At 38.6% G+C, this 22776-nt stretch overlaps 3 protein-coding genes and 1 long non-coding RNA gene across 5 annotated transcripts; 2 read left to right on the top strand and 2 right to left on the bottom strand.

Moving 5' to 3' along the window:
* Positions 1 to 4502: 4502 nt before the first annotated feature.
* LOC112195801 (deoxypodophyllotoxin synthase) lies at positions 4503 to 6220 on the top strand. The gene is made up of 3 exons (XM_024336002.2): positions 4503 to 4935; positions 5098 to 5422; positions 5808 to 6220. The coding sequence occupies exons 1-3, from the start codon at positions 4559 to 4561 to the stop codon at positions 6054 to 6056; spliced, it is 951 nt and encodes a 316-aa protein (XP_024191770.1). The 5' UTR covers positions 4503 to 4558; the 3' UTR covers positions 6057 to 6220.
* A 1177-nt stretch (positions 6221 to 7397) lies between these two features.
* Positions 7398 to 8730, bottom strand: LOC112195802. The gene is made up of 2 exons (XR_002934769.2): positions 8597 to 8730; positions 7398 to 7914 (listed from the first exon to the last, which is right to left on the bottom strand). It is a non-coding gene; the product is annotated as an uncharacterized LOC112195802 (long non-coding RNA).
* A 678-nt stretch (positions 8731 to 9408) lies between these two features.
* On the top strand, positions 9409 to 10939 carry LOC112200766. The gene is made up of 2 exons (XM_024341782.2): positions 9409 to 9976; positions 10368 to 10939. Exons 1-2 carry the CDS (start codon positions 9513 to 9515, stop codon positions 10531 to 10533), a joined length of 630 nt encoding a protein of 209 aa, XP_024197550.1. The 5' UTR covers positions 9409 to 9512; the 3' UTR covers positions 10534 to 10939.
* A 246-nt stretch (positions 10940 to 11185) lies between these two features.
* On the bottom strand, positions 11186 to 22535 carry LOC112200765 (DNA mismatch repair protein MSH1, mitochondrial). Of its 2 annotated transcripts, XM_024341780.2 has the most exons (22): positions 22191 to 22535; positions 21442 to 21577; positions 21248 to 21345; positions 20887 to 20962; positions 20327 to 20446; positions 19556 to 19603; positions 19104 to 19168; positions 18429 to 18514; positions 18006 to 18170; positions 17494 to 17603; positions 17266 to 17371; positions 17096 to 17171; positions 16750 to 16808; positions 16559 to 16626; positions 15866 to 16039; positions 15027 to 15233; positions 13975 to 14231; positions 13706 to 13849; positions 13179 to 13236; positions 12741 to 13040; positions 11848 to 12570; positions 11186 to 11668 (listed from the first exon to the last, which is right to left on the bottom strand). In XM_024341780.2, the coding sequence occupies exons 1-22, from the start codon at positions 22295 to 22297 to the stop codon at positions 11438 to 11440; spliced, it is 3414 nt and encodes a 1137-aa protein (XP_024197548.1). In that variant the 5' UTR covers positions 22298 to 22535; the 3' UTR covers positions 11186 to 11437. The 2 variants fall into 2 exon arrangements, with proteins under 2 accessions (XP_024197548.1, XP_040374528.1); XM_040518594.1 differs by lacking the exons at positions 19556 to 19603; positions 20327 to 20446; positions 20887 to 20962; ... (1 more) ...; positions 21442 to 21577; positions 22191 to 22535 and having other exon boundaries at positions 19120 to 19141.
* Between the last annotated feature and the right edge of the window lie 241 nt (positions 22536 to 22776).

The raw sequence follows: 22776 nt of genomic DNA, 5'->3' as shown, positions 1-22776 counted from the left end.
GCCTAGCGGGCCGGGCCGGGTTTTTGCTGGCTTTTCGCGGGCCGGCCCTCGGCCCACCAAGGCGGGCTTTTGCGGGTTTTTTGACGGGCCGGGCCGGGCTAAAAGCCCTCAGGGCCGGCGGGCCTCCATCGGCCCACTTGATCCGCGGGCTTTTTGATGAGGCCTATTGGGGGGTAATAGACGTCTATTAGGAGTCAATTGACTATTGGGGCAATAGACGTCTATTGGGGGGCAATAGACCTCTATTGCCCATCTATTAGGGGGTGATAGATGTCTATTAGGGGCAAAAAAACTTTCCGGTGAGATTTTCAGCAAATTTCGGTGAGCGGTAGCCGATGACCAGAATCCGACTACCGGTGACCGGATTCCGTGCGGCCGGTGACCCGACTCCGGCGGCCAATGATCGGGCTCCGGCGAAGTCTCTCATTCTCTCTCTTTCTCCCTCATTAAGAAAGGGGTGAGGGTAAAATGGTATTAAAAAAAATTTTTAAAAAAAAATCTGAATGGGGTATTAGGGAAGACCTCCTTAGAGTGTTTTGGGTAAGAGGGAATTAAAAAAACTTAATGGGGTAAGTGGGAAAAAAATCTCTAAAAATAGGGTAAATGGACAAAAACCTTTTAAAAATAGCAGGTATTTTAAAATATTCTAATTAAATTCCAACAGAGAATTGGGTGAAAACCCGAACAATATTTCCGGAAAGGGATTTTGTCCATTTACACCATTTTTAGAGATTTTTTTCTCACTTACCCCACTAAGTTTTTTTAATTCCCTCTTACCCAAAACACTCTAAGAAGTTCTTCCCTAATATCCCATTAAGATTTTTTTTTTGTTTTTATTATTTTTTTAATACCATTTTACCCTCACCTTTGTTACTTAGAGAGAGAGAGAGAGAGAGAGAGAGAGAGAGAGAGAGAATGGAAGAGAGAGAAACCATAGGGGACTTCGCCAGAGTCCGATCACCGGCAGCCGGATTCCGGTCACCGGCCGCAGGATTCCGGCCAACTTCGCCGGAGTCCGGCCAATTTTCGCAGGAATCCGGTCACCGGCCGCCCGATTCCGATCACCGGCTACCACCCACCGGAAAGTTTTTTTGCCCCCAATAGACGTCTATTGCCCCCTAATAGACGTCTATTGCCCCCAATAGACGACTATCAGCCATGTATTGCCCCCCAATAGACGTCTATTGCCCCCCAATAAAAGGCCAATAGACGTCTATCAACCATGTATTGCCCCCCAATAGACGTCTATTAACCATGTATTGCCCTCCCAATAGATGACTATCAGCCATGTATTGTCCCCCAATAGACGTCTATTGCCCCCCAATAGACAACTATCAGCCATATATTGCCCCTCAATAGACGTCTATTGCCTCCCCATAGGACTTTCAGTCGCCGGAATTAGAACTAATATTTCTAAAATTAGACAAATAAAACTTTGATTAAAGAAAAAATTGAAGAGATTATATGAATTCAAAACGTCTATTGCCCTCCAATAGACATCTATTGCCCCCAATAGACATTCAATTTTTTTTCCCTTCCATTCTGCCCCATTACTTAAGAAAAAAAAATCGTTATTTGGGCACCCAGAAAATGATCTGGGCACCCAAATCCTCTTCTCCCTTCTTTCCGGTTGCAGACCCGACTACTTTCGGCGAGGCTGGGGTCGTGGATGATGTCTGTGCCGTCGGAAAACAAACCTTGAATGCCGGCGACCACGGCGGTGACAAAGAGAGGAGAGAGATCGAGGTGTTGATACTCCGCCGGATCGAGTCCTCGCCGGATCGGGTTCTGCAAAAAGATGGCGGTTGGTGGTTCTATGTCGTCGACGAGCCCTATCGGAGCAGCAAAGACGACTGATGGTTCTGCAGAACGATCAGAGCAGCTAGTGATTCTGCAAAACGATCCGAGCAGAGGCCGAGAGCGTCGTGCCGGATCGGGTCCTCGCCGGATCTGGTTCTACAAAAAGATGGCGGCTGGTGGTTCTGTGTCTTCGACGAGCCCTATCGGAGCAGCAAAGACGACTGATGGTTCTGCAGAACGATCGGAGCAGCTAGTGATTCTGCAAAACGATTGGAGCAGAGGCCGAGAGCGTCGTTGACGAGGCCGGGAGCAACTCGACAATGGCCTCCAGGTTATGCAGTAATTTCCGGCCATTCTGGTACCCTCCGGCATTGGAGACTCCGTCGTGGAGCAACTCGGGCTCGGAGGTGTCGGTTTTGAGTTGTCGTCGTCTTCTGGAGAGAGAGAGAGAGAGAGAGAGAGAGAGAGAGAGAGAGAGAGAGAGAGAGAGAGAGAGAGAGAGAGAGAGAGGCAGTTGAAGTAATTGTTTAATTGAATTGAGGGCAAAATTGTCATTTAGTGTGAAATTGTGTATGTGAGAACAAAAATCTGTTGCTGGGGTAAGTGGGAAAAATTGGGCTCATTTTGGTGCTTTTGGGCAAAGACCCTTCCGGAAATTCTGAGTATAACAATTAGTGCTGCCTTGATCTCACTCACCACGGTGGCGCGGTTCATTGTGTATGCATGACAATGATTTTGGTGCTGTGCGACGTGGAACAATATATAATATGTTTTTCTTTTCTTTCCAAACCGTCCACCGCCTAGTGGCTACAAGCTTACATCTAGAAGCCTGTTCAATCTCAAAAGTTACGTTATATTTAAAATTTAACATGGAAGCATGCCCGGAAAATTTGGTGAAGCCGATGAGAACCACCCGGGATTTGGCAAAGATTTAATTCTCTTTCAGAATAAAAAATAGACGCGGCTTCTAGAAGGGCTGACATGGATAAATGAGAAACCATTTTTTTACGTAAAGCATTGGCATACAATGGATGCTTCTAATTAGTGGGTCTTGATTCTGATGATGAGGTAGAAATGATGCCATGTGATTTTTGTGTCAAAAAAGCATTCATTATAAAACCCTTTGCTTCAAAAACTTCAAAAAGAAGCACACCGTTGCCAGAAAAAAGTAAAATAAAATAAAAAAAAGCACACCAACCAAGAAACTCCGGCTCCTGGTTTGGTTTAGTAGTACACCAGCCTCACCATCCTCAATCAATTTTATTAAGGGACTGTGACCACTTACTCAATTTCAGCTTAAGAATTGATCACTTACTCCATTAAAAGTTTTTTAACCCTATTTACCCAATCTAACATCTATTGATAGTATTGCCCTCATTTTAATTAATAAATTACACTCATCTCTCTCTCTCTCTCTCTCTCTCTCTCTCTCTCTCTCTCTCTCTCTTCGATCTATTCTCTCTCTCTCTCCTCCCCCCTCACCGATTTCTTCTCTCACCGGAGACTGAATCCGACAACGCTGTCATTCCACCATCCCCGCCACGCCAAATAAAAGCGCCGCCTCCTCCAAGCAAATCGATCCCCAGCTTGGATCTGTGAAACCCAGTCTAGATCGGATCAGTCCGATCCGATGCGATCCAGGCCGCCACAGATACGACGTCGCCTGGCAACCCTCGAACTTGCACCTCCAAGCCATTCCGCCGATGAGTACAGCGAGACAACAATCCAAACCCAACTACCAACTCGATCTTCCCATTCCAGCTAGCCACCGTGATCTCCTCGACCCGAACAACCATGTCAATTGAGGAACCAGGCCTTGCACCAGACCCACACGGTCTGCTGATCCAACACCGATCCCAGCCTGATTCGACTCCACTCCCCTTACACAACAACGCCCCGACCACTCCTGCACCGGCCTCACACTCCGGTGGGTGCCCATAGCACTTTTTTTTTTTTTTTGGTATACTGTGAGCTCCGATAATGGGGAAGGAAAAAAAGAAAAAAAAAGTGAATCAGTTGTGTCTGTAGTGTAATCATTTTGGTTTTGAGTGTTTATGCAATTCACTTGAGGGCAATAATATGATTATTGGGGGGCAATAATATGGTTACTGGGTATTATTAGGGGCAATAAATTCAGATGCCGGAATCTGGTCACCAGTCTGGTAGCCGGATTCTGAATTCCGGTGACCGGTCGCCGGATTTCGGTCATCGGTTGCCGGATTCCTGTGACCGGTCTCTAGAGTCCGCCACCTGAGTCCCCGGCCGGCCACTGGTCACCAGAGTCCGGCAAGGTCTCTGATGACTTCTCTCACTAAGTGACAAAGGAGATGGCAAAATTGTCCCAAAAATAAATAAACAAATACTTAATTGGGTATTAGGGAAATAATCTCTTAGAGTTTTTAGGTAAGTGGGCAATTTTTAAGCTAAAATTAAGTAAATGATCATTTCCCCTTTTATTAATGCCATGGACCAATTGGTCTTATTTCTCACAAAACTATGAAGACCCCTGTGACCGAAGACCAAGTGACCAACAGAGTATATTAACGAATAATCAATTATTATTTAGGGAATTAAAGAAACGTTTAGGCCTTAACTTTTTCTTGCCGTTTCCCTTTTCCTGTGACCCACAGCTGATGTCGGCCATGCCAGCCAGAGTCGATCACTATAAAAAGGGAAGCACAACACACAGTTTGCACATCCATTCCATTCCATTCCAGTCTCTCTAGCAACAAATATCCTACTAGCTAGCTAGCTCGTAATGGGTTCCATGACACTTCCCAAAGAGCTTCCCAACATCAATTTCTCCCTCCAAGACTTGAAGCCTGGCTCAAGCTCCTGGGCTTCCACCTGCAAACAAGTCCGCTATGCACTCGAAGAATACGGTTGCTTTGTGGCTCTGTACCAACAAGTTTCCCCACAGCTCATGGACAATATCTTTGGCCAATCCAGGGATTTGTTCGAAGTTCCCCTTGAAAACAAAGTCAAGAACACCAGCGAGGAGCCTTACCGTGGCTATATCGGACCAAACCCGCTCATGCCGCTCTATGAAGGCATGGCCATTGACAACGTCACATCCCCACAAGAAACTCAAAAGTTCAGGGACCTCATGTGGCCTAATGGAAAGACCAAATTCTGGTAACGTATACCTTGCTACTTATGTTCAGGGATCTCATTAGTTATAATATATATGTGTCATGTATGTGTACCGTGTACGTTCTTTTACTTGATATCAATCAATTAACTTTACTTTGTTCAAATTAATGATCGATCGTATGTGTTGCTTATTTTTGCTTGCAGTGAAATCACAGATCTGTTTGCCAAGTTGCTCGGGGACTTGGAAAACACAGTGGAAAAAATGATGTTCGAAAGCTTTGGGGTACCCCAAGAGCAATATGAATCGTTGGCGAGTTCAAACAGTCATCTTCTTCGTTTTCTCAAGTACAGGACACCAGAAGAGAGCGACACAGTCATAAGGTTTCCGAGCCACACAGACAAGAACTTCACCACCATTGTTGTTCAGCATGATGTCGGTGGCCTTGAGGTTCAGACTAAGGATGGTGATTGGATTAGTGTCGAGTCTGCACCTTCTCAGTTCCTCTTCATGGCTGGTGATGGACTTCAGGTACTTAAAATCCTATTCCATTAATTTCCAAATTAGAGCTCTCTAAGTTATAACAAGTATCCTAGTTATTCGTATACTACTATACCATACATATATTCCGACATGGAAGACAAAAACAAATAATTTGTTGTCCCTATAGTGAGTGAGAACAAAGAAGGTTCCGTCAATCGGCTGCTCTCTGCAAAACAACGAAGCAAATAATTATGCCTACTACAACATATATCTGGCCTCTAGCTTTAAATTAATCAAAATTTTAATTTTCAAGCTAGGTAAACGACCGTATACGTAGGTTTTTTGTCACTAGCTAATACATTAAACTATTTTTTAAAGTTTTGATTAAAATAATTTAAATAGTCATATATTAATGTAATTGATTTGGTAATAGGTATGGAGCAATGACAGAGTGAAAGCTTGCCACCATCGAGTGAAGCACGGCGGGGACAAGACTCGATACTCACTGGGAATGTTTACGTTTAACAATGGAGTATTCCAAGTACCCAAAGAGCTAGTAGACGACAGCCACCCACTCCTCTACAACCAGTTCGACAGTCGTGGCTTCATAAGATTTTACACCACAGAAGAGGCCAAGAAGGCAAAGACACCCATCAAAGCCTATTGCGGTGTTAAAAACTAACTGATTTGAATTGGTTCAGCTAGCTAGGAATCAGGATCCATGTTTTGCTTTGCGATCCAATATTTATGTCCTTTGCTTTGTGGTTTAAATTAATTATAAGTGGTTAGGGTTCATTGTCTATGTAATATATATCATCATCTATCAATCTATTAAGAAATAAGTTATGTATTACGAGTATACAAGATGGTTTTGAGTTTATCTCTGCCAAGAATTAATCTATATATCAAAACTATCACAATTATATAGGGCTGACAAGAAAATACTTTAACCATAGAAAGCTTAATGTTAAAGAAGAAGAATCACGTTCACAAAAAACTTGACATTACATACAAGAGCTATAACCATAGGAGCTTTGGTGTTCAAGAAGAACCAACATTATCAAAAAATTGCTTTAGAAAGATTCCTAACTTATAGAAGACATCTTTTAAATTAGAATAATTTTAGGAATGATTAACATTAAATATGGTATTCAATGTCATATCAATTTCATAATTTTATGTGGGATCAATATAGTTTAAGGAAGATATACGGGGTATATCAAATACACTTTTAGGTTATTAATAAAAATATTAATTATAAATATCAAGGGTTGAGATCATCTTATAAGTGTTGGGTCATTTACACCGTCGGTGCATAGAATAATTTCCAGAAGATATACATCAAATATGATATTAAATTACTAATCAGATTGCTAATTTTAATCCTATTAATTCTTGCCTTTTATGTGCAAAGACATTCAATTAGTCATGTAAAAAAGAAAAATTAATGAAAGTTGAGTCAGCAAGATGGAAAAAGAAATAAATCTGTGGCAGCTAAGTCATTGGACTGTAATTGACAAGAAAAATTGATGCAGACGATCTAGCTTTTAGACTTTAATCAAATTAACTATAAAAAAATTATAGTGCAGAATTTCGACCGTGTGAGAGAATTTTATTAATTGAAAAATAAAAAATACATTTAATCAGGAAAGGGAGGGGGGGGGGGGGGGGGGGGGGGGGTACGAAATGAACCTTTCCCCCCAAATGCATATACAAAAGTAAAGAACAAACTCAACAATAGCATAAACCAACTAAATCTAACTTTATGAATCCGTGAAGTTTCGAACTCTTTAATTACCGATTCATTGTCAATAGATTCAACATACTCTTTCTCAATGTGAAGGACCATACAATCATCAAGAAACTCATCTTCCATCTTGCTTCTAAGTTTATTCTTAATGATGTTCATGGCTGGAAATGCTCTTTCAGTGGTTGCCATAGAAACAAGAATAGTTAAAACTAGACAAATTAATCTATAAAGCTGTAAACACGAAAATCTGAAAACAAACCAAATGCAGACATGTGTACAAAATAATAATTTTATTAATTTAAGTGCGGGTTACAATCTTTGGTAATCCTTTGATTCTATCTCCAACGATGAATTTCACTCAAGAGCTTGACGCTTGATCTTAAGTGGTACAATGATCACGAGAGTTGACACGTGACGAACGTTTTGACTTGAGGTTGGTGAGGAACCAGTTATTTGGCAGCTTGAGGAGTTAGATCTAAAACAATTCAGAAGTTTTTCATCTTTATGGGGAATACATTTGGGATGATGAACAATTGTGCTTACCACATCCACCGAGCTTGGAGCAAGGCTGCTAAAAAGATATCTATATATGCAAAAGATTTTATGTTCAGTCATGTTGAACTGCCAACAAGCACATTCTTCAACTTCTTCAACCAACGTAGCCATGACCTATTTGAAGTATTGGTTAAGACCCTTAAGTATTTCTGATCCATTAAAACCTTTACAATGGAGGCAAGAAGATGAGGTAGCTAGTTTAGCTAGAATCCAACATAGAACACCAGTGGGGGACCTATAATAGAGGGCAGTTGTTATACTAATCAAGAATACCTATTCAAATCACAATCCAAATTGAACAGAACTATAGGTAAGTGAGGATCCCAATACAACAATCATCCCAAACACAAAATAGAAAATTCCTAATATTCTCATCATCCAAAGCACACAAACACCATTCCTACAAGATCATCCGATCAGCTAACCTTATACCGAATAACAATATACAGCAATCCTAATAGGATTATCCTATACTCCAAACTTCATGGAACTTGTAGCATATGCACCGGGAGGGGGGGTGGGAATCAATTCAGAAAGCATTTTTCTCTTTTAAAGCTACATCCAAAGTAAGTTCCACTTCATTATGCGATATCATAACGCAAAACACAACTAATAATTGCAACTGCATTTTGAGAAATTGCTCAATTCCTGCACAATCAGCCCTTCAGATCTTGAATTTACCTTCGAAATTCAAAACCCAGAAACAAATAAACAGTGTGACTGGATCCAAACAAAATTAAATACAGAACCCCCAATTCCAAACCAAAATCCTCCAACATATTCCAAAGTAATCAAATTGAAATCTTCTAAAATTCGAGAAAGTTGGACTATTACGAAACGAAATTGGAACCGAATTCCCGAGAGGGACCAATCAATTAGGTTTTGAATTGTGACATTGAGAGAGAGAGAGAGAGTACCTGAGCGTGAAGCAACGACGAAAGCCTCTGTCTTCTTCTCTATGAATGTGAAATCTCCCAAAGCTACTGCACGATGAGAGAGTACCTGAGGGTTCTCGTTTTAGGGTGTTGTTATTGGGTCAGTAGCATATGCGTAAATATTTCATCAAACTGAGCATTTTGGTCATTTTTTATTAAAATTGGGAGTCAAACTTATATCATTTGACTTTTGGACATGAACTGATGTTCTTATTTGTATAAATCTTTTTGAAAGTAAGTTTTCTGTATTTACATCTTTGGTCATGTGCTACTATGTAATTTTCTAATATATAAAAGGCATGTTCTCTGTGTCCCTGTTTTTACCTTTTTCCTTTTTGTGATTTGTCTCTTATTAATCAGTTAATTTTTTTCCTCAAATTGTTTTTGTAGGTTAGCAAAATCTTTTAGAATAGAGTTTATATTTTCGTTTACAGTACGGTGTATATTGTGGTGAAAATCGATGAAAACTAAAGATTGTTCTAGTTGTATTCAGCAAATTCAGTAATTCACCGAGTTATTATTATGCAAGATTGCATGCATGTTTGTTTTTATTCCGTGCATGACCATCTACGTATAAATCTAAAAGTTAAAAGTTTTTCTGTTTTCATGCACAGCAAGCAAGTTAAATTGAAATGCTCATGCCAAGAAAAGAAAATACAACTCAGGTTATGAATTACAGATAAAATTTCATAGTGTTTCCTTGAAGAGCTTTGGTGTCATATGACCGAGTCTCAAGGACGAGTATAACAGCCTATCCTAATAATAAACATAAACAAGAAGCAGTAATATGCCAAAAGGGTTTTGCAATTTGTAGAGTTGTGCAAACGTTGTTGATGTGGTGGCGGCAGCAGCAACCGGAATTGGTAGCGGTTGATGGTAGTGCCGATATACGTGGGTCATGCTAGGTGGTGGAAAAAGTGCACCGCCAGGACGGAAAATAATGGTGGTGGCAGATCCAACCCAAGAGTCAGCAGGTGCACTCCAATATGCTCTTTCTAAAGCAGTTTTTGACAATGACGAATTGATCCTTTTCCATGTCGAAAACCCTAATTGGTGGCGAAACACGCTCACCATGTTCCTTAAGAAACCTGGCCTCATGAATTCAGGCCCTGCCAGCACCAGTGCCGGTGCCAGTGCCACCACATCCGTAGAAGAAAGCTTTAGAAGAGGGGACATGGAATTTCTTGAAGAAATGAAAAATGCATGCAAGATTTGCAAGCCAAAAATCCACGTTCGGATTGAGAAGAAGGCGGTGGTGGAAGGCAAAGACAAAGCAACCATTATTCTAGATCAAAGCAAGGTTCTTGGGATCGATATTCTGATTATAGGACAACGAAAGAGCCTTTCTACAGTACTTTTAGGGTAAGTTTTTCCAGAAACTTCTCTTGCATTTGCTCTACTTTCGTTTCTGATCTGTGCATGCATTTAAGGATCTTCCCCGGAAATTAAAACAAAAAGATTTCATACCTTATTGTTGATTATAGTTTCCTGAAAGCGCCATAAGGACCGATCCGGTGGCCGGAGGCGAACACATTAATTACACAAGACATTTCATACATAGCTAAACTCAGAAGCTAGTAACCCTTAAATCATTTATAAGCATTACATATGAGAAGTAGTTTTTTGACATTTGCACAATCATACCCATGTCCGAAAATTTTGGGGCCCGACGTGGTTGCCAACCTTTGCTCCATCCGTGCTGGTTGGGAGTGCCATACAAATTTCACTTTATGCATTGTACGTATTCTAACAGATATAGGCTGCATGGAGCATCGTCACGAGGGATAAAGCCAATAGACACAGCAGAGTATTTGATTGATAACAGCAACTGCACTTGTGTTGGAGTACAGAAGAAGGGACAAAATGGAGGTTACCTTCTCAACACAAAAACCCACAAAAACTTCTGGCTTCTGGCATAGCTCTCAATTTGCCTGAGAACCACGCGTTCTTCATCTCAAGTTAGCTTCTTTCGCCGTCGGTCTGCTGCTTTACAATGTGATTTATCATTTTTTGTTGGCAAAGCAGAAACAGATCATTAACAACTTCCGTTCACTAAATCGGTTGACTGCAAGATTTAGTGAGCGTGACGAGCCTTCTCTTGTTCTCTCTTGGTTAAGTGAGCTATATGCATGGTATTCTTCAATTCATGTGCCCAAAAGATAGGCTGTACATACTTAACAGTGATGTCTTTATAAACCAACATGAAATATGTGGGGGCAGAACCAAAAGAATGAAACACTAGAAATCGCTTTCTTTCTTTTTTTTTTTCCTTTCTTTTTTTGGTTGAGAAACCATATTCAAAAAATGAATCATTTATACTTGCAATTAGAGAGAGAGAGAGAGAGAGAGAAGCTGTGATGCAGAGAAGGAGAGTCACACAGTCAACTCCCAACTTCAGAACATAGCTAACACCCTGTTAATGTAAAACAAAGCCTATGGAAGCTAGGGTCGTGCTATAGGCACTAATTTTAACAGAATTCCCGAGTTTGTGATGTACTGTAATTCATGCAACTTTAGCTCATAGCTAGCCTCTACAATCTGCTAGCTTATGCAATCGAGTGCCAGAAAAACTGTAATAGCAACACCAAATGAGTATTGATGATCGGGTAAAGACTAAAAAATTGAATAAATAGTACATTATCAGTTGCAAGAAGATTTCACCCCATCTGCTGGGGTGATAAACTAGATGAGTGGAGCAACAGAGCAAAAACAAAATTGTTGCAGCCACTACTACAAGTGCATACATATACAGATTGCAGAAATGCTAACCACTCTCCTTTAACCTACCAAAAGTTCAATGTACAAAAAGAAACAGGAGAAGGTTTATGGACAAACCGTCACACCTTCCAAGGAAATGTTGGAGGTGCCAAAATTCCTATGTTTACCATCAGCCACATTACTGAGATGGAAGCCTTGATTAGGGAGCTGGTTGATGAGAAGAGTCTCTAATTGGCAAGCCAAGCTCTTCCCCGGGACAGTGAAATAAAGAAAATTTGCCTTTTGCATTCCTTCCTTTGAACGATGTGTGCGCACCCGACCCTCCAAATCATCCGTCTATGACAACAAGTTAGATGCATTAGACAGGCATACTTGCCAAAAGCAAACTTAAATAATATACAGGAAATTAGACCAGTTAGCCAATGACTGAAATAAACCATTACCAACATCTAGTAACAGAGCAACCTTAGTACTAAACTTACTAACTGAACAGAATTTAAGTCGACAAAATGTACCTGTCCAACATACAGTTTCCTATCGGGTCTGAAAATCACATATACACATGAAGCACCTACGGTTGATGGAGGTGGCTGTTCCCTGACATGAATTGGAACACACTGTATATCAGTAAGTTCTGATGTTTTCTTATTGTCGAGCTCAATCAGCTTCTTTTGGCAAATCAAGGTGATTGCACTCTCAACCTCCTTCTGTAAGACTTCCATATTGTTCACTGATCCTGTCCCATCGACAGCTTCAACTCTAGCACTACTTGATTGAGGATGAGACCTATCAAAATTATTAAAACCTGTGGAACAGAACTCTTCTAGTTTTGGGTCAATCTTTCCTCGAATCACCTCCTTTGCATAAACTGAATGGTACAGGCCTTCAGCTCTTTCAATTATTGTTTCAGGAATTCCTTCCTTCTTAGCCGTTTCAAATGCAAGGCTTTCTCTACATATGCCGTCCATCAATTTCCAGGTTGGTTTTGGTTGTCTGTCAACATATACAGTTCCCATTGCTTTATGCACCGTATTCTTTGTATTAAGAGGCAAGCTAAATATCCCATGCAAGTGAGTAGATATGATACCAAGACATCCTATTGCATCAAGAGTTTCAACAATACTACCAGCAATACATGTTCCCTTAGCTGTTTCTGTTCCTCGACAAATTTCATCTACAAGAACAAGGCTTCTTTTAGTGGCTCCAGAAACAATAGACCGAATTTCTGCCATTTCCACCTGAAAAATTGAAACTGGGTTAGATGAGCAGTGTGCAGTGCTATAACTATTATCGCCCTTGTTGCCAGCATGAGAACCTAGAGAATTAGAAGCAACTGGACCTAGCACAAAGGTACCACATTGCTTCCTGACGATAGGCAACTAAAATATAGCATATCATAATACCGTACCTGAAAGGAACTTTTCCCATCAGCGGGGCTGTCATAAGATTTCATGTGAAGCATAATAGAGTCAAAATGAGGAATCGAGGCAGACTCTGCAGGCACCATAAACCCACAAACTCCAAGTAATGCAGCGGCACAAATTGATCGTAGCAGACTTGATTTACCACCACCATTGGGTCCAGTTAAAAGGAACAACGATTGCATATCCACAGTGTTATTTACAGCACTGCCTTCTGCTACGTCCAACCAGTATGGTGATAGACCAACTATCTCCATTCTATTTTCTCCCGTCAATGGTTTCACATTCTGCGTCCAATGCTTTTATATAAGACTTCCAAATATAAAAGACATGAAATGATACAAATATTAATATATGTGGAGCTGCAAGTCCACCAAAAGAAAATAAAAAACGTGGCGAAGGCATCATGATGATTTCAATACTACCTTAGACCAACTGGACTCTCCAAGGGCAGGAAAAACCCATTTCCTTCTTCTCCCTTCACTGTCACATATTAATTACCCAAAATTAGAGAATATGCATACCAGTCAGCAAGTGGTCTCGATTTGAACAACAGTTTACTTGCGGTACAACAGTTTCATTTAAAACAAAAAGGATGCAAACAAGGTGGGCATCTAACAAGTTGCTAACAGCTAACAAGCTTAGGAATTTATCAAACCTTCACTTGGCTAACAGCTAACATTTTGTGTTTCTTTCGTTAAATCAACTAACAATATCAAGAACCTGCAATTGTCTAATTCATTGAACAAAAGCCCAGTATATCAACCGCCTGAACTTTAGCAGAACTAAGAAACTAACCTCATTGCCACAAGGGACTAAATGTAATATCTGAAACTACGTAAAAGACATACCACGGAACTGAAGCATACCACAGATTTAAAATATCATATATATACTTGCTTCAGATCATAGGAGTATTATTAGAAGCTCACTACAACCATTGAGAACCAACCTCACATGAGCAAATAATGCCTTTGCAATAACTAGAAGCATTGAGGCAAAGACAAGGACATTGATCTTTGCTTGTAAGTCAGAAGAAAGTTCTCTCAACAACTCCAAAACCCTTGTTTTTGCTTTCGCACCTGCTTCATGGTACCTGTAAGAGAAAAGAGCAACTCTTACTTGAGCCCAAAATTCATAATATAAAACTATTAGAAAGAACTAGAGAGTCGGTGTCCCAAATAGAAGAAGCACCAATCTCACATCAGGAAAGTTGCACACCTTGTTAAAGCATCCTCCACTTTCATTGTCGTAAACCACTCTTCTCCGACCTTTCTACCTTTTGAATCTAAAGCAGGTTTAAGCTGTTTAATTTGTTCTTCCCCAGGGGTGCCAGCCCAAACAGCCGGAGCAAATCGTTTTCCTTTAAACCAAACAGCTTCATGCTCCCGCGCATATAATATTTCTCCCTTCGGGCCTCCAAGTGGAGCTGTGGTAGCCTTTATTCTAGATACGATGGGCATGAAATCTTCAGTGACCTGCAAAATGTATTTGTTTATGAAGTGTGAACATGAAAATATGTAGAGCGGTGTTCACCTAGTGATCAGGTGACCAAGAATGGGCCTGAATTAAATACAAAAACTTTAAATGATTCAATTTGAACCCTTGATATTAAATCCAAGGGTGGGTGACCACAAAATTCATGGTCACCGGGACCAAGTGAACACATGTATCTGAACACCTAAAAGAACTAGGAGCACAAAAGCAAAGATATACTTTTTACTTCCTTTTTTTTTTGGATTACAGATGACCAAATCATATATCAGATAGATTTAATATCAGAATGATTCTAATAAGATGGCTTGCAAAACATCAGAATGATTCTAATAAGATGGCTTGCAAAACATCCTACAAATATATCGTAGACGTACTTATTTCCATTTACTTGTGCTTAATGGTTTACCAAAACATGCTAAGGCCATTATATTTATCTACTTGCACATCAAATCATGACTTAATGACTAGTGATAATAAGAGAAATAATTTTCTCTAAAAGCATATTTTCTTGGAACGCTTATACATTTGTGAATTCAAATGCTCCCAAAGCTCATACCAGAAAATATACATTTTTAGTGTCAGGTCAATAATAGGCACCACAAAGTCACTAATAAGCAACAATAGATTACAATAAATTTTGTGAAGATGTCATCAGGGACCATATTAAGTTGGGCATAACCGGACAAAGTTTCATGCACAGAGAGAGAGAGTGTGTGAGAGAGAGAGAGGGAGAGAGAACAAAAAATTGTCATGCAAAGTTGATTCCGGAGACTTACTGCTAAGGATAACGCCTCAGCAGCCTTTTCCACTTCTGCAAAGGCCTCCTCTATATGGATTCTCTTTATACGACCTTTCCAAGAACACTCCATATCCTCAAAAAAATCACTAGGAACAACAGGAAAGGAACTAAGGTTTTGATCATGTTCACCATCTAGGGAGATCATTTCACCAATTCTATCAGAAGCGCATTCACATTCATTAACCTGGCCAGAAACGAATTAGTAGCCCCATATAAAACAAAGATTTCAATTTACACCTAAGAATTAGAACCATAATAATAAAGTTATAATTCTTCAACCATCAGAATAGTGTGTAAAGTGCTTTGGAAATTACAAAAATAGAGGATATACCAAATTTTTCAAAAGCTGCAGGGCTCTATAAAGAAATTAAAAATGAAATTTTTTGTATAATAAGTTATAACCATAAATTTAAGACCCCGAAGTGAGATGAGGACAGTTTAATGTAGGATATGGGATGTTTCATGGATCTAAATAGAATTCTTTAATTATCATGCTATACAATCTTTGGAAACCAAGATGGAATAACATAAAATTTGACTTTTGTGTATTCTGATTGATGTGCAGCAAACATTAGCATTCTTCAAACTGACTGTAACAACATAATAGATAGGTAAATATATAGTGATTATTGAAGCTTGAACACTGATAGTCTCATGGAAAACAAGGCTTCTACTTCTCAGGAATCAGGAGTAATGAATCTACCACATCAGGTTTGGAAGATGTTATTCATTAACTTATATTTTCCTGTTGTCAACATTCAACAAGGGACGCTAAGAAGAAAACATTAATTAACTCAACCAATTGGCTCCACTTACTAATGTCTCGAAGTCAATTTTCAACCCAGTCGCCACCCATGTAGGATCCATCAACAACTTCAGAATCTTACCCAGCTCAGGATGTTTATGCATGTGCAGTATTTCATCGAGAACATTTTTAATTCTGCAAAACTCAATATGATTGGCCTCCCTGAGTTCCAGAAGTTTCACCAGCTGGGGGATATACAACAAAAGGAATTTTTAGAGTTTGCAAAGACAAGCACACAAAGAGAGACCTCTAGATGAATGCATAGATATGCGTTTGTGGCTAAGCAGGTATGCCTATTTCATAAAACATCTATGTACACATTTAGAAACTAGCAGATGAAACAAACTGTCACCTCATCAATTTTTTTCTACCTCTAACACATTTATGTGGTGTACTAGATAGAATGCAAAAGAATGTGGTTTTGAGCCCCTGACTAAAAACTCAAATTTTACATCATTCACCTTCTGTAGTGAACTAAGATGAGTGAATGGATATGAACTTAGGTGTTACCCATGACCTTCTGTTTGGTCATAACAGAACTTGAACATATGACCAACAAGTCCTTTGGAACAAGCCAGATTGATTTATTCCATTGAACCAGAATTGATCTTTAATGAAAAAAGTAAACAAGGTAAAGGAAAGAAACCAAATACCAAGTAAAAGTTATGTTAAAATCCAACACGCTATCAAGATTAGAATATAACCTTTGCAGGTGAAACACAAGTAAACTCAGGAATCGAGCAAGTAATGCTGCTCATAAGTCTGCATGTTGCTGAATTACGAGTAAAACGGGAAGAAAAAGTAAAACAATTGTCAGAAGATTATCAAACAAAATATTATATAGGGACTGGACAATCTAATACAAGATCAACACAAAAAGTTTATCACAACTCGCCTTGAATTGTGGAAGATATATCATAAGGAGGAGGATTAAGAAGAAGATCTCTAACATACCTGGGAAATCAGAAACCAAAAAATCTAAGCAAACAAGTATAAGAACAGAATGTACACAAACAGCCAAACAGGTGTACTGTACCATACTGAAGATGCAGAATGAGCAACTGAAAGATTAAAATGTTTGACCAAAGAGAGAGTAAATTAAAATGATAAAACAGTAGTGATAATTATACACGTGCACACAAAAACAAGCATGCATGCACAAAAACCCAGCAAAAAATAGATATTGTGTAATATACCGTTTTAAATAAATGAAAACAGAAAAGCAGACAAATTGTACTTACAGTACAGGTAGGCCTGAGCAGTTTGAAGGAAGCAACACCTTCAACAAACAAGGTATTCCCTCAGTTGGTATGGCACCTGGAAATATGAAAAGACAGATCAATATCAGACTAAAACTTGAAAATATCTTCATATCATCAAAATAAAATTAAACTGTCCGATGCAAACTAACCAATTTGAGTCGCTGTTCCTAGGGATAGAGGCTGGGGTCTGTTTTCTGAAGACACAGTGACATTCCTAAATGTAACTTCATCATCAAGACCATATAAATCTTTAACCTGAGAATGGTCAAAATAAAAACATGAGTATGTAACACATCTCTTTGCCGAATGCAATTATCTCACCTATATGCTAACGAAACAAAAGGAGGATAAACCAAATGAAAATGAGATACGTTAACCTTAGACAAAAGCTCAGACACAGGATTGCCTTCAAACCATTCAAAATGCCTACCGCTACATTCTCCCCATAGAAGGCCTCCCTCACCAAATTCACCCCAACGACAAGTGCCTGTAATGGAGTCTCTTGATGTAATTAAAAGTCGAGAAATTACCTAAATAATAATAGGAGCACGATATGCTGACTATATAGAGTGACTAGAAATAAAATTTCCATTTACAGATTGAAGAGAAATAAGAAATGAATCCCCCAAAAGTTGTATGGGTGTAATTAAGGTTTCGGAAACCATCTGCAAGGCATGTGAAGGCAGAAAACCTTCAAAGGCATACAATAATAGAAACATAACTCAAAGGCACCAAGTCCAAGTTTTACATTTCACTTAGCAGAGAAAGGTGAAAGCCTCAACCAGAATCAGACACCACCTACTCTTCCCATACTTCAACACCAAAAGGCCAACAGGCAATAAATAATAGTATCGACGGATTTCTACATACTCTAAGAAGTTTAAATAACCTGAGAAATTGTTCCTCAATGATGTATGCAGGAACAAATGATGGTACCGACAAGTACGGAGCTTAGCAACCAAGGCTTCTTCAGTCAAACCATCCTCTGATGAATAAGTTTTCATGGTTTCCAATACAAAGTTGATGCAATAACCTCTAGCAGAACGAGATATTCCTGCCACATATATTTTACACGTATTTAAGAGCATATCATAGTTAATCCTAGATGATGTTATAGCCATTGATTACTATGCTAAACAGAGACCAACTTGCAGCACCGATAAAGTTACACCATATTACAAATTAATATGTTAGCATATAAGAAGGATATTATAAAAAAAAACATATAAATATGAAATTAGAAAGAAAAAAATAGAGAATTATAAGTAATATCTACTGGAATAACTTTTTCATGTAAGAAATACGTTCATACCAACTACAGGCATTGGTTCTGGAAAGTCAAGATCGTGATCGACCCCAACAAGACCAAAAACGTAAGGACTACCGGGATGTGCATGCCTGAAACACATATGAAACAAATCAGATACAATTTTCATGCATATGTCATGTATTTTCAACATCAAATTCGAAAGAAAAACTTTTTCCAGGAGACAGAAATTATGATACATCCAATCTCCATTTTCCTAACCCTGTATGACATGATACCCTCGGATAAAAGAATATGGACAGTCATGAGAACATCTACTTTTCACTTCTATGAAATACTAAATGTTGTAACACATAAAATAGGCAGACACCACTATTTGAGTTTTCCATGAAGCAACATGTGTCAATGAGTCTTAAAAGGAAACATGACTAATAAGAATATTTAACATTCAACATCACCCGTACTGAGAGTGTCAAATCAGAAGAGAGCAAAACATGCTTCAGAGTTGGAATATATGTATATGTCCTTTTTTTGGAACAGCAATAAACTTATTCTGTCAATCACTTTAAGGAAAGTCTAGAAAGAATGAACATAATCTCTGTGCTTTTCTTATAAATGTTCTGTTTTTTCTCAAAATAAAAATAAAAATATAATATATAAATATAGTAATTTAACAAATCAAAGATTAAATTAGAATAAAAGTTATTGACAAGTAATTACCCAGATATAAAACGACCTTTACGGGAACGCGCTTGTGTTGGACCCTGAACTTCTTCCACTATGCACTACATGGACAAATGGACCAAATGTCAACATTCAACACAGCCTGATGATAAAATTAATGCTCTGACATATGCATGCATGAAACAAATATGACTAAATAAGACGATGAATGCATATTACAGCACTAAAGCCAATACTAAACCTAATGATAAATGCAGGGATGAACACCCAATGCAGCATGCTTCAGTTTTGCACAGGTGAACATGTACTATTAGGGAATTAAGACTCCAGTCCACAAATGCAACACAAAATATTGGAGGCCAGAAGCAAAAGCTGAATTGCATATTCCACAGTAGTAAAGGGGATATATTAAATGGATGCTAAGACTCCAATTTTGAATTCCACGACCACAAACAATGAAAAGTACATCTCAGAAAAACAATACTCACCACTGAAAACCCATTCCGTGTCAGATCATCCAAAGTTTGTCGAAGATTCTGCAGATAATATGCAAGGAAGCATCAAGTCCCAAATAAAGTAAGCGCATGGTTATAGTTATACATACTAAATAATAGAGCATACAGAGAAATTTTTAAGAAAAATGGGCGAGGTACTTGTCCTTATATTGTGTTCAATGCCAAAAGGGAATTAGTGTGGCAAACCAGCAGCAGAAAACAGAACAATTGAACTAAGAAATGATATGCAAAAGAAATAAATGGAAATATATTGCTATTGCAATTATTTAACAAGTTCCCAAACATTGCATTCCACAACTAGGAAAAAATAAAAGCACATATGAAGGACCTTTTTAAGCATCTTATATTTTCTATTTGGAACAGAAGAACATAAAAAGTCTTTACTTTAATTCACACAGATGTCATGGCATGATTGGCTTGCTAACAAGGCCCCATGTTTGCTGTTTGGCATGCCAGTTATGATCTCAAAACACCTTTCTCTATCATAAGAGACTTCATTTAAACCAACAGGGTCAGATTGTTCTCTTGATCCAACCATGGGAAATACATTCAACACTTCATCAAAATAAGTACATTCAACACTTCATCAAAACAAGTAATGCCAATGCAAATGACAGTGGCTTTCGATAAGCACAAAATCCATTTACACAGAGACCACTTTGTAATAATTAGGAAAGAAAATGACGTATTCAGAATGTGTGAGCAGAACGAAACATAAAATGTAAGGAACTATGAAGTTCATACCACAACTGGGCAACCAGCTCTTGGGATACTATCTGAACGCAGACCCCCAAAAGGATTCAAACCTGCATATTCAACCAATACACAAGCATCTATTCCTAAGGCTTCATAAAAGTCACCAACCTGGAGGAGAGGAAAAAAAACAGAGAAGATTAATTCTAACACTAATAACACTCTGCACCCATCACTAACTTAAAATAAATAAACATCTAATGAAAGGGTATTCTTATCAACACTCCCCAATAGTCACTCTACACTCCATTCTTTTTTTATTTTGATATAACTTTACCCTTTTGATACCCATAACACCTCCCCTTTTCTTTTGACAACTGAAATGAGAAAGAGTATATGGGTAGTTGAAATGATGAAGTTACATATAAAGGAACGAAAAAAAAATAAGAGGGAGTGTAGATGACTACTGGGGAGTGTTAATGACAATATACTTGAGAATATCAAATTTTTAGTTGGAAACTCAAGTATAAAGATCAAAAGTCTTGTAAACAATTATGAAGGAGAAAAAGCTTCTAACAACAAAAGAGAGTTAATAGAGAATAGTTCCATACTCTGCAGAGCAAAACTTCACGTGGAAATTTTGACTTGAACTGCAAGATCTCTGAATTGAGTGTTCCCTCTTTCAGACTATAGCAAAGAAGTTTTACTCAGTGAACTTTACAAACAAACAAACAAAAGCGTCTTTTTTTTTTTAATCTTCTAAGACAACTGGCCAATTTTTTTGTTTCTAATTCATGCAAAGTCTTCTCATTTCAAACCTCTAACCAGACAATATTTCAGGTACGACAATCACTGGTATTTTTACCTAATACCCAACCCACAGTAACAGTGTGATTTGAAGAAATTACTAATTGGTTTTATTATGCGAAGACTTCATAAGAATAGCTATAAAATCGCACAAGAAGATCTGACCTCCCATTTTTTAAGTTGACATCCAAGCCTAGCAAATTAGAATAATCAAGCCTTTTCACCAGCTGGACAGTTGAAGGCTTCCTGCACAACTGCATCCTCTGGAGATGAAAAGAAAATGACCTTAGAAATATTATGCCTGTAACAAAAGAATAACAACTTGTCCGAGTGACTTAATAAAGTATGAAGTAGCATACCTCCTTCCACCACAATATGTTAGAGACAGCTCTCTCATCAATGAAATCATTCAAGGCATTAAGTTTCTTGGTAGTTTTTCTGCTTCCTCCTAAAACCTTTGGGTCTTTGAAACAATGAATCCTCCGAAACTGTCCACTGTTTACATTTGCAAAACAAAATGCTTGGTAAAAAGAAAGAACAGAATATGAAATGGAAATTAAAAATTTACATAATTCACTATCCCCCAGACAATTCTTCTGTTTCCAAATCCTTTTCAAAATGAAATGACACAAACGGTAATCAGAAAAACACATGCTAAGACATCCTTCACTTAACATACAAATACAGAGAAATGTTCAACAATACATCAAAAACTCTTAGTATTAACTTGGCGATTCTGACAAACACAATGCATATACGGAAGGTTCAAATATTTTTCTTTTTTTTGTTTCTGTATTATCTAGCTCTTAAAAAGTTTTACCATTTTTGTCACACGCAACGCTTCTGAAAGATAATATCCAAATCAAAACGTGCCAAGAACCCATCTTTCAAAATCTTTGTAGAATGAACCAAACTCAACTTTTGGCAATCTTATTCCATTAAACAAAAAGTATCAAACTTTATTCAAGATTCCAGAGAATCTTCTTTCCAGAGGCCAACCCAATAAGCCATATACAACATAATAAAATTCAAAATAAAAATTTGAACTTTAACAAAATAAAAATTTGAACTTTATGTGATTACAACAGCAATGGTACAGAGAGAGTACACGAGCATCGGAGAGGGGCTGACGGAGCTGCATTTACGAGGAGGGGAGCGGAGAAGAAGAGCCAGAGGACGGCAGACGACGCCGTTTCGAGTGGCCAGCCAATACATAGCGAGAGGCGGTGGTGGTGGGCGGTGTGTACAAGTTTTTGGAGGATTTGATTTTCTAGGGTTTTTGAGAAATAGCGAAAGCTGTGGCTGACCGTTCTTTTCTGGCGGGAAGCAGCGGCAGCGGCAGGAGAAGAAGAAGAAAAGTTACTTTGGGGACTGGAGTGAGTTTGAGTTGGGAGAAGTGAAAGGACAAGGACACGAAGTGGGGTTGTGTTCAGCTGCGGATCATGTCCACGCTTCACTTGTCCAAAAATACAACACAAGACACGACAAGTGTTTTCACTTGTGACCATGAGTCCTTTTTTTCTTTTTCTTTTTGTCGACGAGTATTTTGGATATTTACAAATTCAGACCTTCAAAATTAGTATCTAGACCTTATTTGGTATACATGCGTATTTATGCATGGAAGAATGATTCTCCGATTTGATTGGATCAATGTATGCATAGAACTATTCCGGACTTCTGGATATGTATGTTGA

This window comes from Rosa chinensis, chromosome 4 (genome assembly GCF_002994745.2).
Source record: "Rosa chinensis cultivar Old Blush chromosome 4, RchiOBHm-V2, whole genome shotgun sequence".
Lineage (NCBI taxonomy): Eukaryota > Viridiplantae > Streptophyta > Magnoliopsida > Rosales > Rosaceae > Rosa > Rosa chinensis.
This window is presented reverse-complemented; position numbering and strand designations above follow the sequence as displayed.